The following is a 20,265-nucleotide window of genomic DNA, read 5'->3' on the forward strand; positions in this document are numbered from 1 at the left end:
TCGTAGCAACTAGTACCATAACTGAGCACCCAGTAAGTGCCAGGGCCTGTACTCCTTTTATGCTTATGAGCCTATGACAAAACTCAGCAAAGAGGACCTTATTAGCCCAACTTTGCAGATAAAACTCTGACGCCCAAAACGGCTTTGCCCAAGGCCTCAGAACTAGTTAACTGGCAGAGCCCGGTTTGGAAATTAAGTATCTTGCTCAAAACCATCCCTCTTTCCACCTCTTTAATTTGTAAAATCATAAAGGGAAACTTTATTATCAAAAGCTAAAGTTATAACCTATTGGTCAAAGGTTTATAAATGTCTACTTATCAAACTGAAACATTTATGTAACTAGTTCTTAGAAGAGCATTTTCTAAATTCAAGTAATCTACTCTTATATACCAGGACTGCAATACTAGGGGAAGTACAGTCAAAAAGCCTTCCCGTGCTCAGCATTTGAGGGCTTACCACATGGAAGGCTCTAATCTAAGTGCTTTCCATATTATATAACTTCTAAAGTTAAAAGCTATAGCTGTGTGGACTTTTAAAAATACTTATTATGAAATACTGCAAACATACAGAAAAAAAAAGCACAGACAATACAACATCCATGTATACATTACCCATACTAAAGAGAGGTTAATAATCTGTGATATTTGTCTCAGATCATTCCTTTTTAAAAGAAACAAAACTACGGAAATGATTAAAGCCAGAATCCTTCTCTCCCCAGTGAAGTCATAACTACCCTGAAATCATAACTACCCCTGTGCTATGCTTGTATGGATATTTGTATAAATGACATATAACTTCTTGTATATTTCAACTTTTAATAAAGGGTTTCATACTGTACTGCATTATTCTACAGTGCTAAAACTTGTTTTTACTCCATATTATGATTTTGAGATTTATTCATGTAGTTCTAGTTCACCAATTTCACTGCTGTACACTATTCCATTATACAAATGTTACAATGTTTTTTATACATTCTTCTCTAAATAAACACTTACATTGCTTCCAATGTTTCACTATAACAAGTAACACCTGAATAAACATTCTTGTAACATGTCCTGGGCACTGGGTAGTATTGCCGGGTCTTGCATCATGAGCATCTTCAACTTAATCAGACATCATCCAGTCGTCCTCCAAGGTGGTTACATCTATTTATCATGCCCAGTGGGATGAGCTCCTAGTGCTCCACTTTCACCAACATTTGTCTTTGTCAGACTCTTAAATTTTTACCAATCTAATGAACATGAAATAGGATCTTGCTGTTTTAATTTGCATTTCCCTTATTTCTAGTAAGGTTGAGTGCATATCATATGTTAATTAGCCATTCAGTTCTTTTTCTCTGTGAATTACTGTTCAGATCCTTTGACCATTAGTCTTTTTTTCAGTTGCATCATCTTTTTTCTTATTGATTCCTTGGAATTCTTTCTTTCTTAGCTTTTCTTTTTGGCTTCACGGCTTGTGGGATCTTAGTTCCCCGACCAGGGATCGAACCCTGGCCCTGGCAATGAAAACGTGGAGTCCTAATCATTGGACCACCAGGGAATTCCCTCGTAGTAATTCTTTTATGAATCCAAGGCATTAATCCTGATTCAGAACATTAATCCTTTATAGTTTTATATATTGCAAATATCTTCTCCCAGACTGAGGCTTATCATGTTTATTATGATTTTTTTTATTTGTTACATACCAAAAAATGTAAAATTACCAAATTGTGAAGCATAATAAAATGAATACCCATGAGTCCAAATGAAGAACCAAAATATGTATCACTGATATTATTCAAGCTAACAGCGTACCCACCAGCCCATCCTCCTGCCTCTCCTCCTAACCCCCATGCTCAATTTTATGTTTATCATTCCTCTGCTTTTATTTTTTTATTTTTATTTTTTGGCCACACCACGCGGCATGCAGGATCTTAGTTCCCTGACCAGGGAATTGAACCCATGCCCCCTGCAGTGGAAGTGTGGAATCCTAACCACTGGACCGACAGGGAATTCCATTCCTCTGCTTTTAAAAAGTAATTTTGCCACATGTGTCTCTCAAACTGAGATCTATCTTAGTTTTGTTTTTGAGCTTTGTAAAAATATTCTACATGCAGCCTTCTGCTACCTGATTTTTCCTCTCAGTATTTTGTTTCTAAAATTGATCCATGATATCACATGTAGCTGTAGTTCAATTATTTTCACCGCTAAACAATATTCTATTCCAGAATGTAACCATTTTCCTGTCCATGGACACTGGGTTATTTCCAGTTTTTTGCTATTATGAAATGCAATAAACATTCTTATACATGCCTCCTGGTTCAGAGGTACAAGAGTTTCTCCATGGCATCTGACTAGGGGTAGAACTGCTGGGTTGTAGGGTATGCACGTGAACTATAATTCCAAAGTAGTTGGACCATGTGGCTTGTCTTTTCATTTGCTTATATCTTTCAATATATTGAAGGGTTTTTTTTCTTTAAAGTAGTAAAATACACCAAGTATTCCTTTACAATTTGTACTTCTTGTACATTATTTAAGAAGACCTTCCTTTCTCTGAGGTCATAAATATATTGCCCAGTATTTTCTTCTAAAATTTTTAAAGTTTTATTTTCCATCTACAATTTTTTTTTTTTTTGTGGTATTTGGGCCTCCCTCTGCTGTGGCCTCTCCCGTTGTGGAGCACAGGCTCCGGACGCGCAGGCTCAGCGGCCAGGGCTCACGGGCCCAGCCGCTCCGCGGCACGTGGGATCCTCCCAGACCGGGGCGCGAACCCGGTTCCCCTGCATCGGCAGGCGGACGCGCAACCACTGCGCCACCAGGGAAGCCCTCCATCTACAATTTATTTTTGTGTATACGGTAAGGCAGGAACTCATTTTTTCCATATGGAAAATTGTATACTGTTTTCTTTTAAATACACATATTAAATAACATAAATGCCAACTGTGTTTTTTTTTTTAAAGCTTTAGAGTCTGAAACATGGATTGGGCCTTCCCCAAGAAGCAGAAATATTTTAATTCTAATTATAAAAGTTGAGAAACTACAGAAACCCTTCAATTTAGACTAAATATATTCCAGCAAAGCTGAATGTTAAGTAAATCTTATTTGTCCAAAGATTTCTACTATAAAACCAGAGACCTACTGCCACAAAAAAAAGAATTTCTTCAAGATACTAAGGTGTAAAAAAAAAAAAATCTTGGAGTTATAGAATGTAGGCAACAGCAGGTTTAAAACTGATATAAGGTAATGTTCTCACCTGGGAGCTAGAGTCCCACCTTGGGAGCCCATTCTCACTTTAGCACATGGTAAGTACAAATGATCCAGGTACTGCCCCCTTCCCAAACCTTTGTCTATTTTCCATACTGGGGTGTCCTCCAACTTAAAGCTCTTAATACCTCAAATCTATACCCTTCTTTTTCCTTTTGTTGTCTGGGTGTTCACAGTGTCAGCTAGAGCTGTGCTCTAAAAGAGTTTTGTTCATTGTTAATAGTCATTTCAAACATGATATGTTCCAACTTATGATTTCATTTAAGATTTTAGGGGATATAAAGCAATTTAATTTCCTACTTAATGACTTCTGAAAATTCTACACTCAAAAAAAAATGAATTGGGCTTCCCTGGTGGCGCAGTGGTTGCGCGTCCGCCTGCCGATGCAGGGGAACCGGGTTCGCGCCCGGGTCTGGGAGGATCCCACATGCCGCGGAGCGGCTGGGCCCGTGAGCCATGGCCGCTGAGCCTGCGCGTCCGGAGCCTGTGCTCCGCGACGGGAGAGGCCACAACAGAGGGAGGCCCGCATACCACAAAAAAAAAAAAAATGAATTGACAAAGATTGGATGCCTAGATGTACCTCACCTTTTATTACCTCTGTGGTTTAATACCTTAAAGTTAACTCATACCTACTGCCTAATCAGTTACTAGGGCCTAAGAGTTACCCAGGACCATGCTCGTACTACAAATACTAGAATAGGATTTAATCAGCCAAAGATGAAGCTAAAGCCTCTGCTTTTTTTCAGTGATTCTCAATGGACTGAAAAATAGCAGGCAGGGTGAACAATTATATATGTTAGGCTTAACCTAGAGCAATAAATTTATATTAAGCATTAACTAATATTAACCTTCCATCTGGTACTAGCTGAATGGGATCACTTATGACAGGTCAAAAGCACAGGGTTAACTGACCTTTTGAAGACTGAAAGTTAGCTTTATTTTCTTCAAGTTATCAAAGGAGGTCATATGAGGATGACCACTTCTACTATAGACAGAGTAAAGAGGCAAGAACCTTAACCACAGCATGAGAACCTGAGTTTATTCAGATTAAAAAACATTAACTATTAAAGAACACTTAACTCCAAATATGGAATTTGGGAAATTTCCTTCCTTATAGACCTATAAGGGGTTCCTAGTAAGTCTGACATGACCCTTTAGTATATGTCAAAGGGCATAAAGCTTCTCAGAGTACAAGAATAATTTAAGGTATGTAAGCTTAATTACCCCCAAAATTAAAGTGGCCAAAGGTTAAATCTCAGTTTGCTTTAAAAAAATTTTTTTTTAATCACAGAAGATTCCTTACCTTTTGTTACCCTCCAAAACATAGATAATTATCAGTCTCCCAATAATGCAGGAGCTACTGTTTAAGAAATAGTCTCTTAGATAGAGGGTCTCAACTTTCACTGCACAGTAGAATCACCCAGAGCCCTTTTAAAAATCAGATACTGAGACTATATACCCCAAACCAACTGCATCAGAATCTCTTGGGGTGGGACCCAGCATCAGTAAGTTCTGAAGTTCCCTAGGTGATTCTGGTATGCAGCCAAGGCTAAGATCTACTGCTCTATGAGAGACATAATAGAAGCGCCTGACACTCCCTAATCCTTAACAAGCTATGAAAAGAAGGCTATGATGTGACTAGCTATACCAAACCTAAGTATCCCCAAGTTAATGTTAGAAAAAGATATCACAGATTAATTTCATTTTCTGCATTTCCAAAAGCCCAGGTTTAACATAAAAATCATAATATTCAAAGCGTGGTCTTGAGGCCCACTGATGGGCCTTAAATGAATCCAAAAAATGCAAGCCTTTCTTTTGATTCTTTCTTAATCCTAAGGCTTCCACTTTCACATATGACTAACAGGTACTTAGTAGCAACCTACTAAATGAGTTATTAAAGATACTATAGAGAACTCTAATTCACTATTTTCCTAAGAAGTCTGGCCAAAACACTGTATTTGGCAAACCTGCCAAGTTACAACTGTGTACACCAACAAGCACAAGTGCCACTATTTCTAGCTAATACACATGCATGATCATCATTCCAAGTTAGTCATAGTTTTCCATCCCTGCTATTCTTGCTTTCTAATGACCAACTGCTATAGTTTAGCTTTACTATTTTCAATTTGCTACTGGGTTTCTAGCAAAGCCTAAGTATGTAGTGATACACATTTCTATTATATCTGGTCAATAATTCTCCAATAACTAGACACGGATATGTGCATTGCATTTTATGAACCAATGAGTCAGAATAAAAGTTTGCCTAGACAGCAATATTTCACTGGTGAATTTGTACTATTTAAATAAATTCCAACATGCTATTGATACCAAGGTAAATGCAATAATGTTACTTATTTTTAAGCTTGTGGGGCCTAATTTTACGTGTATATACTCAAATACTAGTAAAGTAAGCATTTCCCTTAAATTTCTCTCCAGTTTTTATCACCAAGTTCCTTTTTCCACCATAAAGTAGGAAAGGGTGGGGCAGGTGAACTGATTTGACTCGGTGAATCAAACTTTTGTAAGTTTGAGAACCATAGCCTTAAAGCTCTGGGTAGGTATTTGTACTTAGTTTCATTTTGCGAGAACTCCGTCTTAAATATAACCCCTTTACCACCATAAACATAGGGAAAAGGTAAAACAGGAAGGAAAGGGGTTGTCACCAATGTAAAAGGTCAGAATGAGGTCATCCACTGAAAATGTCACAACCAAAACAACCTCATATTATCTGCCCTCCTTCAAAAGATTACTTTTGGCACTACCAACATAATGACAGTGCTCTATAAAGGTAATTTAAAACAAGGAATAGGTAAGCTGCAAATATTTATCAAATGCAAATTTATGTGCATACTTTTAAACTGATTCATACTTGGTTTGTAGCATTTAAGAAGCCACAAATATTACTTACTAGCTGACGTCTGTTTCTTTTCCAGGTTTCTGCTTTCCTTTTGGAATTCATGTTCTGAAAAGCTAAAAGCAGAGAAAACAAGTTCTAATCAAAGTTCAGGAATAAAGTTTACTACTTTTTTAGGCGCTGGGTTCAAGCCACATGAGACCCTCAAGTCTTGCTTTTCTGCCCATACATCAATAACTCTGGATGACACATTTCCCAGCAAATTCATAAGCCCAAATCAGAGGCTCTAAAGCATTAACTCAAAGAATCACACAATAAGAGTTGTAAGCCACACTTCTATGTGGATCAAGCGGCTAGAGAGGACACGGACAGGCCTTAAGCAAAATTACAGGGAATTTAATCAGAATCACAGGGAATTCAGTCTCATCAGAAGCAAAGGTCCCAAAGTGGACCTAAAACATTCACAACTTCTCAAAATTACTATCAAATTTCCAACAGTCGTAACTGTTACATAATCAGAGACTTCTGAATATATAATACACTATGGACATAAGCTTCTCAAGGATGAACTGTAATTTTACTACAGAGTTTCAATGGTTTGATAGAGTCAAAGTAACTCATAAACTTCTTTCTGCCATGACAGAAAGAAGCACCAAGGATAAATCTAATCTGGAGTTGTTCCCAGGACTCTTTCCTTTACTACTTTTGCTTGCCTGCTTCTTATTCATCCCTTGTAACACCTTCTCAGTACAGCTCCAAAGAATGCTCTTTTGGACATCTGCCTTTAACACATTTGGTAGCCTTCATCTTGCCTCACCATATAGAACAAATCACAGGCAAACCTGGGAAGGTATTTTTACTCTCTAAAGACTCAAACTGTGAGAATCTCCTAATCCATCCCGCATATTTTGGTTACCAGGGGAACAGCTCTTCCAGGCCCCGTTAAGGGATAAAAAGGCTAACATCACTGTTAACACTTACTGAAATCACTGGGGAGGCTGTGGTTCAGATTCCTATAAAATTCTGTCCTATGTGCTTTTTTCAGTCCTGTGCAAAGGCCAAAGTCAGAAAGTTTCACGTGGCCCTATGGGGAGGAAACAAGGTAATGAATGGATGAACATTCATGGATGTGGAACAGAAGCTCCGTGCAGTATCTATTGCAGCTCCACAGCCAAAGGATGCTGCTTTTTCTTTTACTACAGGGAGAAATACATAATAGCAAACAAATTCTTTAAAGATCACCCCAAATCCTATTATACAAATAAAAGTATTTTCATTTTTGCACATTACCTTTTTGTCCAAATATAAACTTTAAAACTAGTTGAACCCTCTGTGGCATCTAACTTTTTTTTCACTTTTTTAAAATACTGAAATATAGTTGGCATACAATATTATATTAGTTTCGGGTGTATCCACAGCATCTAATTTTACTTCTTAAACTAACTCAATCAAATATTCTTCTGTGTTTCTTCAAAATCATTTTTAATGTCTACGTAATATTCAAATGACTTAGTACATCGCTATCCCCCGATACTGGATGCTTAATCCACTCTCAAAGCACCCCTGTGCCAGAGAGGGCCTGTGTTCCCAACCCTAATCACGCATGGTACAGAAGATGGTCTTAATAAACAGCTGTTAAATGATGAGTAAATAAACAAATCTTTGTTCACATAGCTTTTTCTCCACTTGAATTATTTCATCAGAATAAATGCCAAGGAGTAAACTATTCCAAAGACAAAGGGAATAAACTTTATTGCACAGTTATTGACAAATATTGCCACACTGTATTCCAATCATAAGTCTCTGACTTTATCATTCTCTTCAAAGAAAACTCACACCTCCTGTGAGCCAGGCACCATGCCTTTAAGTGTGCTGTCTCATTCTTAAGCCACACTTCACAGACTCAAGAGTCATTAAATGACTTTGGGGTGAAATGGCAGAACCAAAGCCAGAAATCAATGCTCTCTCTCTCTCCAGACCAGATTACTTAACCTCTCCAACCCCCTGATCTCATCTGGAAAATAGGAATAATGATATCTTCCTGGCAAGAATGATGAGAATTAATGCATGTAAGGCTCCTAACCTGGTACCTGGCACATGCCTTGCCCTAAGGAAGAGGAAGGTGTTCTTGGGGTGGTGAGATTTTCCTTGCAGGGCATTTGGTCCATGCCAAAAGGTCCTTGATACTTGGTTCTGTCCAAAACCATTTGGCATGGACACTTCGGATTGGACCAAATTGCAAGGAACTTTTTGCATGGACCAAACGTCTTATGAACACTTTAGACAGGACCAAATGTCCACTAACCAAAATTTTAAGTAGATAAGGAGGTAAAAACCAAAAACAGGGGACTCTTGATGCTCAGGGATCTATACTGCTCAAGGTCACACGATTAAAAGTGATGTGGCCAAGGTCTGAGCTCCAATGACTCATCTGTGGTCTTTCCATGATACCACCTTCCTTCAGTCTGTAACATACAAACTTCCCAGTGTACAAAGCTACAGAAGCTTTGCTTAGGGTCAGGTTTTTGGAGGTTTTTTATCTCATTAGGTTTGGCTGTGTGTGTGTGTATGTGTGTGTGTGTGTGTGCGTGTGCGTGTCTGTCTGTCTGTCTTTGGTAAACTACCAAAGACAAAAGACAACTTTGGGCCTGCTAACCTAGTATCTTCCTTTAAGACTTGCAAATAACCTGTTCTGCAAGCCAAGGAAGTGTTTTATAGTTCTCATAATTACATGATTTACCTGGACACCTCCAAGAAAAAGTGTCTTAAAAAGCAGTGCCAGGGCTTGCCTGGTGGCACGGTGGTTAGGAATCCGCCTGTCAATGCCGGGGACATGGGTTCGAGCCCTGGTCCGGGAAGATCCCACATGTTGCGGAGCTACTAAGCCCGTGCACCACAACTACTGAGCCTGAGCTCTAGAGCCCGCGAGCCACAGCTACTGAGCCCATGCACCACATGTACTGAAGCCCATGCGCCCTAGAGCCCATGCTCCACAATAAGAGAAGCCACCACAATGAGAAGCCCGCGCACCGCAACAGAGTAGCCCCCACTCGCCACAACTAGAGAAAGCCTGCGCACAGCAACGAAGACCCAACGCAGTCAAAAATAAATAAATTTATTTTTTTTAAAAAAAGCAGTGCTTTGGGCTTCCCTGGTGGCGCAGTGGTTGAGAATCCGCCTGCCGATGCAGGGGACGCGGGTTCGTGCCCCGGTCTGGGAGGATCCCACATGCCGCGGAGCGGCTGGGCCCGTGAGCCATGGCCGCTGAGCCTGCGCGTCCGGAGCCTGTGCTCCGCGACGGGAGAGGCCACAGCACTGAGAGGACCGCGGACCGCAAAAAAAAAAAAAAAAAAGCAGTACCTGGAGCAAATGCTATTCAAACCTAAAGTTTCAGGGAACTCTGTAGCTCTTTTGAGTACACAGCAGGAACTCAAAATGTCTACATTTTCACTTCTATAATCTATATGGCTAAACACATATATGAGCTCTCCTCTACAAGTCTGGGCTAGCATATTGTAGAGAGCATGTCTGCACCAAACAGGGTGCCCAAATCCACCTCAGCTAGACTGAGTCCCCAAGCTCTTGGCCTTCAGTATGTTTGCTGACCTTGAACACAGACTATGGCCTACAACTAAGAGAGAACTAAGGCCCCTGGGGTACAGGACCAAGGCATCTGAACCCAAGACCACACAAAGTAGGGCTACTGCTTTATTAAAAATATAGCTGGGACTTCCCTGGTGGCGCAGTGGTTAAGAATCCGCCTGCCAATGCAGGGGAAACGGGTTTGATCCGTTCAGTCCGGGAAGATCCCACATGCGGTGGAGCAACTAAGCCCGAGAGCCACAACTACTGAGCCCACACGCTGCAACTACTGAAGCCCGTGCACCTAGAGCCCGTGCTCTGCAACAAGAGAAGCCACCACAATGAGAAGCCCGAGCACCGCAACTGAGAGTAGCCCCCACTCACTGCAACTAGAGAAAGCTCGCATGCAGCAATGAAGACCCAAGGGAGCCAAAATTAAATAAATTAATTTTTTTAAAAAAAGAAAACCCTTCTATCAGGCACAGTTTAAAAAATGTATATATATATATATCTGAACTTAAGGACAGAAAAATAATTTCATATACATTAACATTTTAAAAGCAGAATACCAAGCTATTTACTTTTACGATGCTAACTGTACATAAACTGACACAAACAGAAAAGGTACTGAAGCTATTTTACTAAAATAGTGGTGATCTTCGAATGATAACATTATAGGTATTTTTCTTCTTCATAGCTCTCTGTATTGTTCAAATTTTCCACTACGTATATACATTATTCTTAAAATAAAAAAAAAACTATTAATTAGAAGAAATTATCTGACAAACCTCCTACCCTCTTGAAACAGAAAGATTAAGGTTTTCAAAGAAAGTAGACCAAAACTTCATATTTTTCAAAGACTGTTATCAAAAGACAGTAAGAAAGAAAAATACCCTAGGAATTAAATTTACTTTCCTACTTAAAAGAAAAATTCAGTCTAGACAACCATTCTATGTACCAGAACACAACGACCTAGAATTTTAGAGCTGGAAGGGACTTTGGAGCTTCTCTGGATCAATATATTCACTTTATAGATAAGTGAGGTCCAGACAGTGGAGGAACTTGCCAAGGAGCATCCAACAATTTAGCAGCACAGGGATTTTCTTCTGATTTGCTGTGAGTTTAAGAATCAGGCAACTAACCTCATTTGCATGTCTAAAGATGACTACAAAGAGGCCATCACAGAGACTGAGCAGGACTCTGCCTTAAGCAGAGGGCGCAGGATTTGGAACCTGAACTTTGTGGCAGATTATTGTTGCTGTCGCCTTACTTCCTGGTTCTTGGCTGGGATCCTCGACAGATGAGGTTGCCCAACAAAAGGGTTCTCGATAGGAGATGCATTAGTATAGTTAATTATATGCTAAGAGAAGATGACTATCTTTGGCTTTAATACAAAATAACTTAAATCAATTTTATTCTTCATCATTTTCCAAAATGTTCTGTATCTTTACGAGGAACGTTAAGTCAAATTATGGAATTCATAAGCCTTTCAGAGAAAGTAACAGCAAACTTACCTGTAAGAAAAAGAAAAAAATGTACCAGGTAGCTCACAGCTCCCCTACTGTGATTACCGCAAGCCACGCAGGTGTTAAAGCAGAGGCTGCTCAGACAGGTAAAGACACGCTGGTCAGGCGCTACTCCCCACAGTACCTTGCTGTCCAGGAGAAGATTGTCTGGTTTGATGTCTCTGTGGATGAATCCGAGTTGGTGGATGGAGTCTATGGCTAATACCGTCTCTGCTGCATAAAACTGAGTCTCCTCTTCTGTCAGTGTGTCTTTCTTCATCAGCAGGGTCATCATGTCCCCTGGAAACAAGAAGATACAAAGTACACACACACACACAAAACAACACACAAATAAATGCCAGTTTTCAATATGTCTCCCCTATCTGCCAACGTAAGGCGGTGCTAAACAGGCCTCTGCTCTGTCCCAGAGATTACCCACTATGGGCGGAAATGCCCAATATGAACAGAAATGGTAAGCAGTTTCTAACACTTAAAAGGGAAAATTCACAGCCAGGGATTGCAAAACACTTTCACCTAAGCTAACTGATGCTGACCCCTAAGCTGTGATTTCCCTTTTACTTTGGAGAGAGAAAGGAAATTTCTCTCACACTAAAATAAATAAATAAGTAGATAGATAAATAAATTTGCTTAAGATAATTTTTTGGACTGGGGGAAAAGCTACTTTACTTTTCACTTTGCACAAACTTCTCTCTACCTAGAACCAAATGGCATTTCCACATAGGCTGTACTGCCATTATCAGAGAGGCTGAAATGCCAAACAACAAAAACGTAAAAATTCTGGGAGGCTGAGAACAAGCTCTCCAATGTTTATTCACAAAACACTAGAACATAAATAAAAAGGTGGGATTTTAGGTAGCAAAGTGTTAGTCAACAAAAGCTAAATATAAACTGAAAATGCTACAGACTAGGATGTATAATAGCTGCCTCCCAAAAGTACACGGTGAACACCTCCCTAGATCAGTTGGGATTTTTCTCCAATGTTTTACTGTAGGTACTTAAATATACACCAAAATGCTATATGCAACTTTTACAACACAACATCAGTATTTTAGCAGTTAAAAGGTAACCTTAGTTTTCTGCAAAGTCAAAATTTAATTATTTCTGCTTAACACCAACAACATAAAATGGTGAAAAAAAGATTCTGATCCTAACTCAACAGACAAAAGCAAAGCAAAGGAAATATGAATAAGCAGTTTAAAGCTAAAAGAAACAGGAAAGATTCAGTTTAGATCGCATAGGAAGACATTTTATTAGAAAACAGGGAAAAGAGATAGAAACCTCTGATTTTAATAGAGCGCCATGCTGCTTTTTAAATTTAATTTATAACTTTGAGGGCATTTTTGTATTCTTGGAGAAAAGTGGATATTTTACCCTTGGGCAAAAATTAAGCCATTTATTAAAACGCTCCTTTTTGCCCCAAAACTTGAAAAACATGATTGCCTTATCACTCCTGGCAGCCACGCATTCAATCTGGAGGCACATCAGAGACTCAGCCTGGCTCTAAGTTATCTGTGAGGCCTTAGCGCTGTGGCCCCACCTGTGTGGGCTTGCCCAGATGATCAGAGCGCTCAGGCCAGGTGGTCTATGGCTCTGCAGGCCAGCTCCACCAGGTGCAAAGGGCAGGGTCCAGGAGACAAGAGAGGCTATGGAAGATGGTGCAGGTAAGGTTTGAGGAGACACATGTCAAGGGGCTGGGTGTTTACTGAACTGGTTCTTACTCCCATTTAACGACTGGCATCTAAATGTTAAAAAGTTTCTCCTCATTCTATCAGATAGGTTCTTTTCTAGCCTTCATCAGTTGTTAATAAAAAATTATTGATGACCCTAAATCTAAACTAAAGGTTGTCACAAGATCAAATATTACACCACAATTATATTAGTTTTGCTACAGAAGCAAAAAAGAAAGTTTTCTTTCTCTCCTACCAGTGTATTCACAGTTTGTCTGCTCACCGGGAAACAGACTGTGTTCCCCAGAACAGATGCATGCTCTGTTCTGTGTGTACTTTGGAGCTGCCTCAGAAGATGCACATGCCGAGTTACATAAAACTTGAAATCTCAGAAATGAGAAACTGATTGTGGCTACTAATATAGGTAATGAGAAATTCACTTCTTATAAGTTATAGAAAAAAACTTGAAGCAAAGAATGTAATAGCTTCAATTCTGTCACTTGGGTAACTAATTATACATGATTCGACTGACAGGAGGGCAGGCAAAGCCCCTAGTTTATTCCTATTTATTTAGAAAGAAAAAGAAAAGAAAGAAATATCCATCTGAAATCATGAGAATGAAGGAGGTTACTTTTATGGCCCTAAAGCTGTAGAAAGGCACCCCAGCACAGACAGGTTACTGACCTCCTTACAGACCTAAAAAGATACAGAAAGCAACTTTGTGAGCACGATTAAAAGTAGAAAGGAGGGTTAATTGATGTGATAGAGAAACCACAAAACAAAAAGGAAAAATGACCTTTCATCGTCAAGTAATTACCTCCGGGCAGGAACTCCATGATTAGGTAGAGGTTTAGCTTATCCTGAAAACTATAGAACATTTTCACAACCCACAAACTGTCTGCCTCCACTAGAATGTCACGCTCCGCACGAATGTGGCCAACCTGGAGGTACACGCATTTGATTAATGACAAGCCTTGCTCTGCTTTATTAGACTGTATATTTGTTTAAACAATTTAAATACTGTTTTGAGTATTAAACTGTGATGATACAAAAGATCTAATTTATGCTTAGGCAAACCTACTAACTCAAAATTGACAACATTTGACTTGAAGGTATTCAGTGATGAAAACTTGAGAGATGAAAGGCTTAAAAAATGGCAAAATCAATGGCTTGAATGCAAAGGGAAACTTTAACACTACTATAAATGGAACCTTTGATTAGTTAAAATTACCATCCTTTTGCATATCTTTTTGTTCTAATAATCCTTTTTGATAGAAAGAAGTCCCCAAGATGAGACTCTCTAAACACATCCTCCCTCAGGTCTTCAATGACATCTGCAAAGACAATGACCTAATTGACAATTCCAGAATACTCTGATGCCACAGCATTCAGCTCACTGCTGTGCACACAGGATGTGCTCGATCAGTTCTTACTGAACTTAAATATAAGAACACCTAAGAAAAGTTGTAGATTCAAATTTATGACCTTGCCGTTTTCTATTTTTACTGAAATATCTAGCTAGGGAGACCAAGTTGCCAAAGGTTTGGGAGAATTACTTCATTAATTTATTATTATCAAGTTTACCTTATCTACTTTAAGTATATAATAGTAATCAAAACACTGCTGCATATTATCAAGTCCCACCCCCTCTCCTCTTATATAAACGTCATAAGATGCAAAACTGGGTTGAATCAGGTCTAAATTTATTAAGACCCAGTCCAAGCCTTGAATAGAGGTTTTGACCTTAACATATATTCCAGGGCTGGACCTCCTAGAATATGTTCAGAGGTAAAGATATACCAAGTTCACAAACTGGCACTTCTATTGGCAAACTCAGCCCATGGTTTTTGTTTTGAGACAATGTGCTGTATGCTTGTTTGTTTTACTGGGATGTCTTTACCAAAGACGCAGATCCCAGCCCTCTCTCCTGTCTTACACCTAACCTGCCTCATTCTTCCATGCTAACTCCCACAGGCCTAAAAGCATCTGAGTTTTCAGTTTCTACTAAAATTGTTCTTTAGGAAATTTTAAAATAAATTCAATGTCTTAAAACTGGGGTCCCCAGTACCAGTCTGCAGCCTGTTAGGAACCGGGCCGCACAGCAGTAGGCGAGCAAGCGAAGCTTCATCTGCAGCTCCCCATCACTCCCCATCGCTTGCATTACCACCTGAACCATCCCACCTCCCCCGGTCAGTCCATGGAAAAATTGTCTGCCACGAAACCGGTCCCTGGTGCCAAAAAGGTTGGGGACCGCTGTCTTAGAAAATTTACATTTTTACATCTCTACTTATGGTATGAGGGTGGGAAAAAATGGAAGAAGATAAGGGTGATAAGGAACAGTGCTATAAAATCATGAAGAATGGGCTTCCCTGGTGGCGCAGTGGTTGAGAGTCCGCCTGCCGATGCAGGGGACGCGGGTTCGTGCCCCGGTCCGGGAAGATCCCACATACCGCGGAGCGGCTGGGCCCGTGAGCCATGGCTGCTGAGCCTGCGCGTCCGGAGCCTGTGCTCCGCAACGGGAGAGGCCACAGCAGTGAGAGGCCCGCGTAATGCAAAAAAAAAAAAACAAAAAACAAAAAAGAATCATGAAGAAGCCAAGTAACGCTTTGAGGAAATGCTCATGCCACTTGCTAAAATGCAGCCTGGGCTATGACCCAGTCAATTACTACACGAAGACCATACACGGCAGCATTCACCCACCTCTGCTTCCCTTGTCTCTTGTTAAGGCCTCTACCTACTGCAGGGATGTACGGAAAAGAACAGACACTACCACTGCCACTTGTCACTCGCCTTAGAGGGCAGGATGGTGACTGCAACATTCTCAGTTTGTCACACGGAAAGCTATAGGTATTGTGACCACACCTTGCCCTTCTCTCCTCGGGCTGAGACAGCAGCTAAGAACCTCAAGATCTAGGGGTGGAGTCAGGTGATTTTAGGGGAGGGGAGGGAAGAGCCAGAGGTGCAACTCACACCAGAGGTTCCCTTTCCCCTGTTCCATAAATATTGAATGGGGTGGGGGAATCACATGCTAGCTGCTACCCTGGTCACTAGGAAAGCAGAGATGAAAGTCAGTCTTTGGTTCCATCCTAACACTATACTGGCATCACAGCTGGAGGTTTTCCTTTTGCACTGGAAGAGAAACATGAAGAGACTAGCTACATGCTGGTCTTTTATCCTTTAAAATTTATTTTCCAGGTAGCAGAAATTTCCATCTTGTGGGACAGAATAACAACCGGAACTCTCAGTGGGTAGCTGTAATTCCTGCTCAGTTTGTAATAGCAAGCAAAAAGTTTTCCTCTGGATAAGCCACCTATACCTACAAAAAGCTAGGCTCTGAATCTATACTTTGTCAGCGCCACCCAGAAGTGATGGATTTGCCCCACAAAGCTGCTGCATGCTTCCTCAAGACAGCTGACCCAGGTAGAGTCTGTGGCCAGAAACTTTAATTGGACCACAATGAGATCAAACTTAAAGAGCTGAGTCCATCAGCAAGGTGAGCTACTAATTTTAAAATCTTAATTTTAAACATTAAAATTTTTAACAGGACATATCCTTTATTTTCATGTAGAAAATTTTTAGAAACTGATTTTGAAGAAGGTACAGTACTTGAGCAAATGTTTTTACACAATATGTTTGGATCATCCTGTTACCACTTCTGTTACCTCTGGCACATGCTATGAAGGATTAATAAGTCAAACTCATGATGTGTACTTCTCTTTACGATTTTACTCTGAATGCTAATCATTTGATAAAGGACGATTTTGAGTCTTGCTTAAAACTACAGGAACTATATCTTGTAAAAATAGAATTTACTTGTGAAATACAAAATATACTGACTAATCAATACAGCCTTACATTTTCCTTTTCAAGATTAACTGAAACTCTTTCAATGCCTACACCCATATCACACACTAATTTTTAGATATAAATTAATAGGGCTAGTGTGCATTTTGAATAAGGTTGGTGTTAGCATAAACTATATTGTCTAAAGATATACTGCCAGGGTATTTGATACTCTCGACCAAAATTCCTGGGAGCCTAAAGCTTTTGGGTAATATTGGAAAATTAAAGAGAAAATTAAAATCCCAAATTTTGAGCTGGTGCTTAAATGAAGGGCAGAGAAGCCTTGGTGATTATACCTCCTCTCGAGCAGCAGGAAGGACTGGGTGTGGGGCTGGCCTTCATCCCAGCTCTTAGGCTCTGTATCCAGAGCTCTCCTTTCCATGGGGTCTCTCTGCCCTCCTGTAGCAACTGGTATTCTACAGGATATTTGTAGGTGTCACCCATTACAATCTGTTCTTAAGCAACCTGCTAAATTAAACTAGATTTATAGAAAGTCTGCATTCTCATTTTTAATGTATTGTCCAATATTTAAAATCTTAGTTATTCTACATGAAGTACTTAATGCATCTTATAAATCTATTTGCAAAGTAGGTTTGAGGTTTTAGAAAGTATTCTTAATCATTAAAGGAGAAGCTGCATTGCTCTGTCGTTTGCATTATATTTTTTCAAATGCATTCCAAAAGAAGACTGGTCTTAGGTACTGATGAGCCACTGAGAAGACCCAACTTTGGTTTGCATGTACAGAATGAAGCATGGTAAGACACATTTTAGATCGCAAATTCTAAATTCTAATTCCTAAGACTCAGTTCCAAGGTGTATATATAACTTCTATCTCTCAGCATTCAGTAAGGAACATGCTACCACAGTAAGAAAGACCTCAAAAAAAGGCTCCTGATGACAAGGACAGCTTGTGATCAACTGGGGGACACAAATATCAGATATTTCTCTAGTAGGTTTTCAACTTTTAAAAGTCTGCACATAATGTATAGGCATTATTTGTACTTTTATAATATATGTAACTCCTTCTTTTGGGGAGAAAGAAAAGTAATATTACATGTATATTCATACATGACAGGGCTAAAGAAAACTAAAATAGGAATATACACTTCAATTAAACAAAAAGAACAGTTCTAGGAGACAAAAATTCATAAGCTGACTAAAATCGCTGCTTCAATTGTGCTTTTACCTGTTCTTTTTCAAGCATATCTGCTTTACGGAGTATTTTCATTGCATACACATGCCCTGTATCTTTCTTCTGAACAAGCCGCACCTAAAAGTTATAAAGAAATGCCAAAAGTTCACAATGCCAAGCTAATGCTTTCATGTGTTATAGGAAGTAATATTTAAACTGGAAAAGTACTGCCATTTTTATATAAGCAACTAGCAATAACAAAGCAGAAGAAAATGCTTTTCAATATTCCAAAATGGATATATTACACACAGTGAAGTCAGTGCTGGAAACATCCTCAAATATCTCCACATCTGAACAGCTCTGGCTCCCTAGTTGAACAAATCAATCTAATTTTAAACCCTCACTGTGGGAATTCCCTGGCGATCCAGTGGTTAAGACTCGGTGCTTTCACTGCCAAGGGCCCGGGTTCAAAGCCTGGTCGGGGAACTAAGATCCCGAAAGACACGTGGCGTGGCCAAAAAGAAAAAAACAAACCCTCACTCTGGAACTTAAGGACTCATTAAACCCATGGCACATGTCAAGCAGTCAGCTCAGAAAACCTAAGGAAATAATTACAACAATGTTTAAAACAATAGCAAAAGCTCAGGTATAGAAAAAAAAAATGCCTGGAAGAATTAATAGGATAATAGCATAATTAGGAAAATAATAGCATTAATAGCATAATCAGGGAAGTATGGTTTTCTGCAGTTCTCCTTTCTCTTTTCCATTTTTTTTTTTTAGAGACAACAGATAATTTATGATGAAAAGAAAATAAATGGTCTGCAAACCCAAACAAAACTTCTTGGAAATTTCCTGCACATCCTCCCCATCTTCCCCCAAGATATGTATGTTTTCTTCTCCCTGCACCATTCCTTATGTTCTCCTCGAGTCCCACGTCCCCTCCTCACTGAACAGAGAGCTCTTTTAGAGGTGGTTCTGTACCTTTCCCTCTCTCAAGGGGCCAACAGGGATTATGAACAACGAGGGATCAATTTAATCTTTCACCTGTGCCTTTGAATATGTACTCACATTTCCCCTAGGTACTGGTTTTTAATACTATGCTGCTTCATTTAAACAATGATAATGAAACTAATACATCAGTAGGTCATCCACTTTGGGCATTTTCCATGAATGGAGATGATCTTGCATGGGCTCATTCAAACCCTCCCCAACAGACTGCTCTTGTGACCAAGCAGGATGCACATGCAAGACCAGCTGGGACAAAGTTGCAAATGCTTTCACTCTATACCACCATTAACATAACTTATTTCTATAAATTCTGTCACCTAGGGCCATCTTTTTAGAGCTGTACCAATCTGGCGGGAAGAAATAAAGGGTGGAGATATGCTGTGAGTTTGCTCCTGGAGAGGCAGTGTAATGCGAAAAGCAAGACCTTCAAGATCAGGAAGACCTAGGCCCCACTTCTGGTACCACTGCTCAATGGTTATGTGATGCTGGAACATTACATACCCCTCGGAGTCTTAATCTCATTGTGTATAAAATGAGTTACTGTCATGATTACAGGAGAGAAGCACTCAGTAAATAATAAATATTGATTTCTTTCTACCTTTCAACTCTCCCTCTAGATCAATACTTAAAGCATCAACATCATCTCTGGAAAAGCAGAGAACAACCGGATCCCTGGGACAGTGGAGAGCGGAAGAAAAAGAAGACAGAACACTTAAGATGTGGGGCTGGCATGCTTGACCCACGCACTCCATACTTCAGTTATATCAAGAATCATGAGCTCATGGTGTTAGAAGCTTTGAAGTTCTGTGGTATTTCTGTATTTGACAAGTCGCTGTGGTTTTTTTACCTCACCAAATGCTCCTCTGCCTATTACTTTTAAGGACTCAAAATCTTCCAATCCAAGTCTTGTTCTCTTCAAACGAAGAAACTCTGTTTCCTTCCGAGCATGTGCTGATCTCCTGAGTCGTTTCTAATGTTTAAATAAAGAGGGAGAGAGGTGGGAAGGGGAGGAGTTGGAACTCTGAAACTCTGCAACAAAGTCATATTTGTGGTTTAACCCACCTGCGAAGCAGGGCCACATCAGACTAAGCATCATCTGTTCACACATGAAAGCACCACAGAATGACCCTTACAAGATCACTCCTCCCTTCCCAGGCCTTCAGATACAATAACCAAGCCATACTGAACAGACGGTGCCTCCTCTGAGGGCTCTGACTAACCTACGTCAACAATCGACTTTTCTAAGGCTTCTAATGAAGGAAGGATAAACAACCAACATTTTCCTTTAACCCTCCTTATATAAAAGTGTGGTTTTTAAATTTCCCTCTGGATTTTCTTTACACGTTGTGGTTCATTTTATGCATTAACTTTCTACTGTTCCTACAAGTCTTGGGTATTTTTCACCATTTTC

At 39.8% G+C, this 20,265-nt stretch overlaps 2 protein-coding genes across 3 annotated transcripts in view; one reads left to right on the forward strand and one right to left on the reverse strand.

Annotated features, from left to right (window-relative positions):
• The window catches only part of KCTD20 (potassium channel tetramerization domain containing 20), a 66,639-nt gene extending 47,147 nt beyond the window's left edge, over window positions 1-19,492 (forward strand). Inside the window, exon 13 of the mRNA XM_055080082.1 lies at window positions 19,472-19,492. The gene's annotated coding sequence lies outside the window, so the exon portion shown is untranslated. The remainder of the gene's footprint in view (window positions 1-19,471) is intronic.
• The window catches only part of STK38 (serine/threonine kinase 38), a 45,254-nt gene that overhangs the window by 5,375 nt on the left and 19,614 nt on the right, over window positions 1-20,265 (reverse strand). For both annotated transcript variants that reach the window (XM_007105365.4, XM_007105364.4), the window contains exons 4-9: window positions 19,702-19,824; window positions 17,901-17,984; window positions 13,689-13,812; window positions 11,329-11,483; window positions 7,078-7,180; window positions 6,151-6,212 (exon numbers count right to left, since the gene is read on the reverse strand). In XM_007105365.4, the coding sequence (XP_007105427.1) occupies window positions 6,151-6,212; window positions 7,078-7,180; window positions 11,329-11,483; window positions 13,689-13,812; window positions 17,901-17,984; window positions 19,702-19,824 (651 nt within the window). The remainder of the gene's footprint in view (window positions 1-6,150; window positions 6,213-7,077; window positions 7,181-11,328; window positions 11,484-13,688; window positions 13,813-17,900; window positions 17,985-19,701; window positions 19,825-20,265) is intronic.

Source organism: Physeter macrocephalus, chromosome 18 (genome assembly GCF_002837175.3).
Source record: "Physeter macrocephalus isolate SW-GA chromosome 18, ASM283717v5, whole genome shotgun sequence".
Classification (NCBI taxonomy): Eukaryota; Metazoa; Chordata; class Mammalia; order Artiodactyla; family Physeteridae; genus Physeter; species Physeter macrocephalus.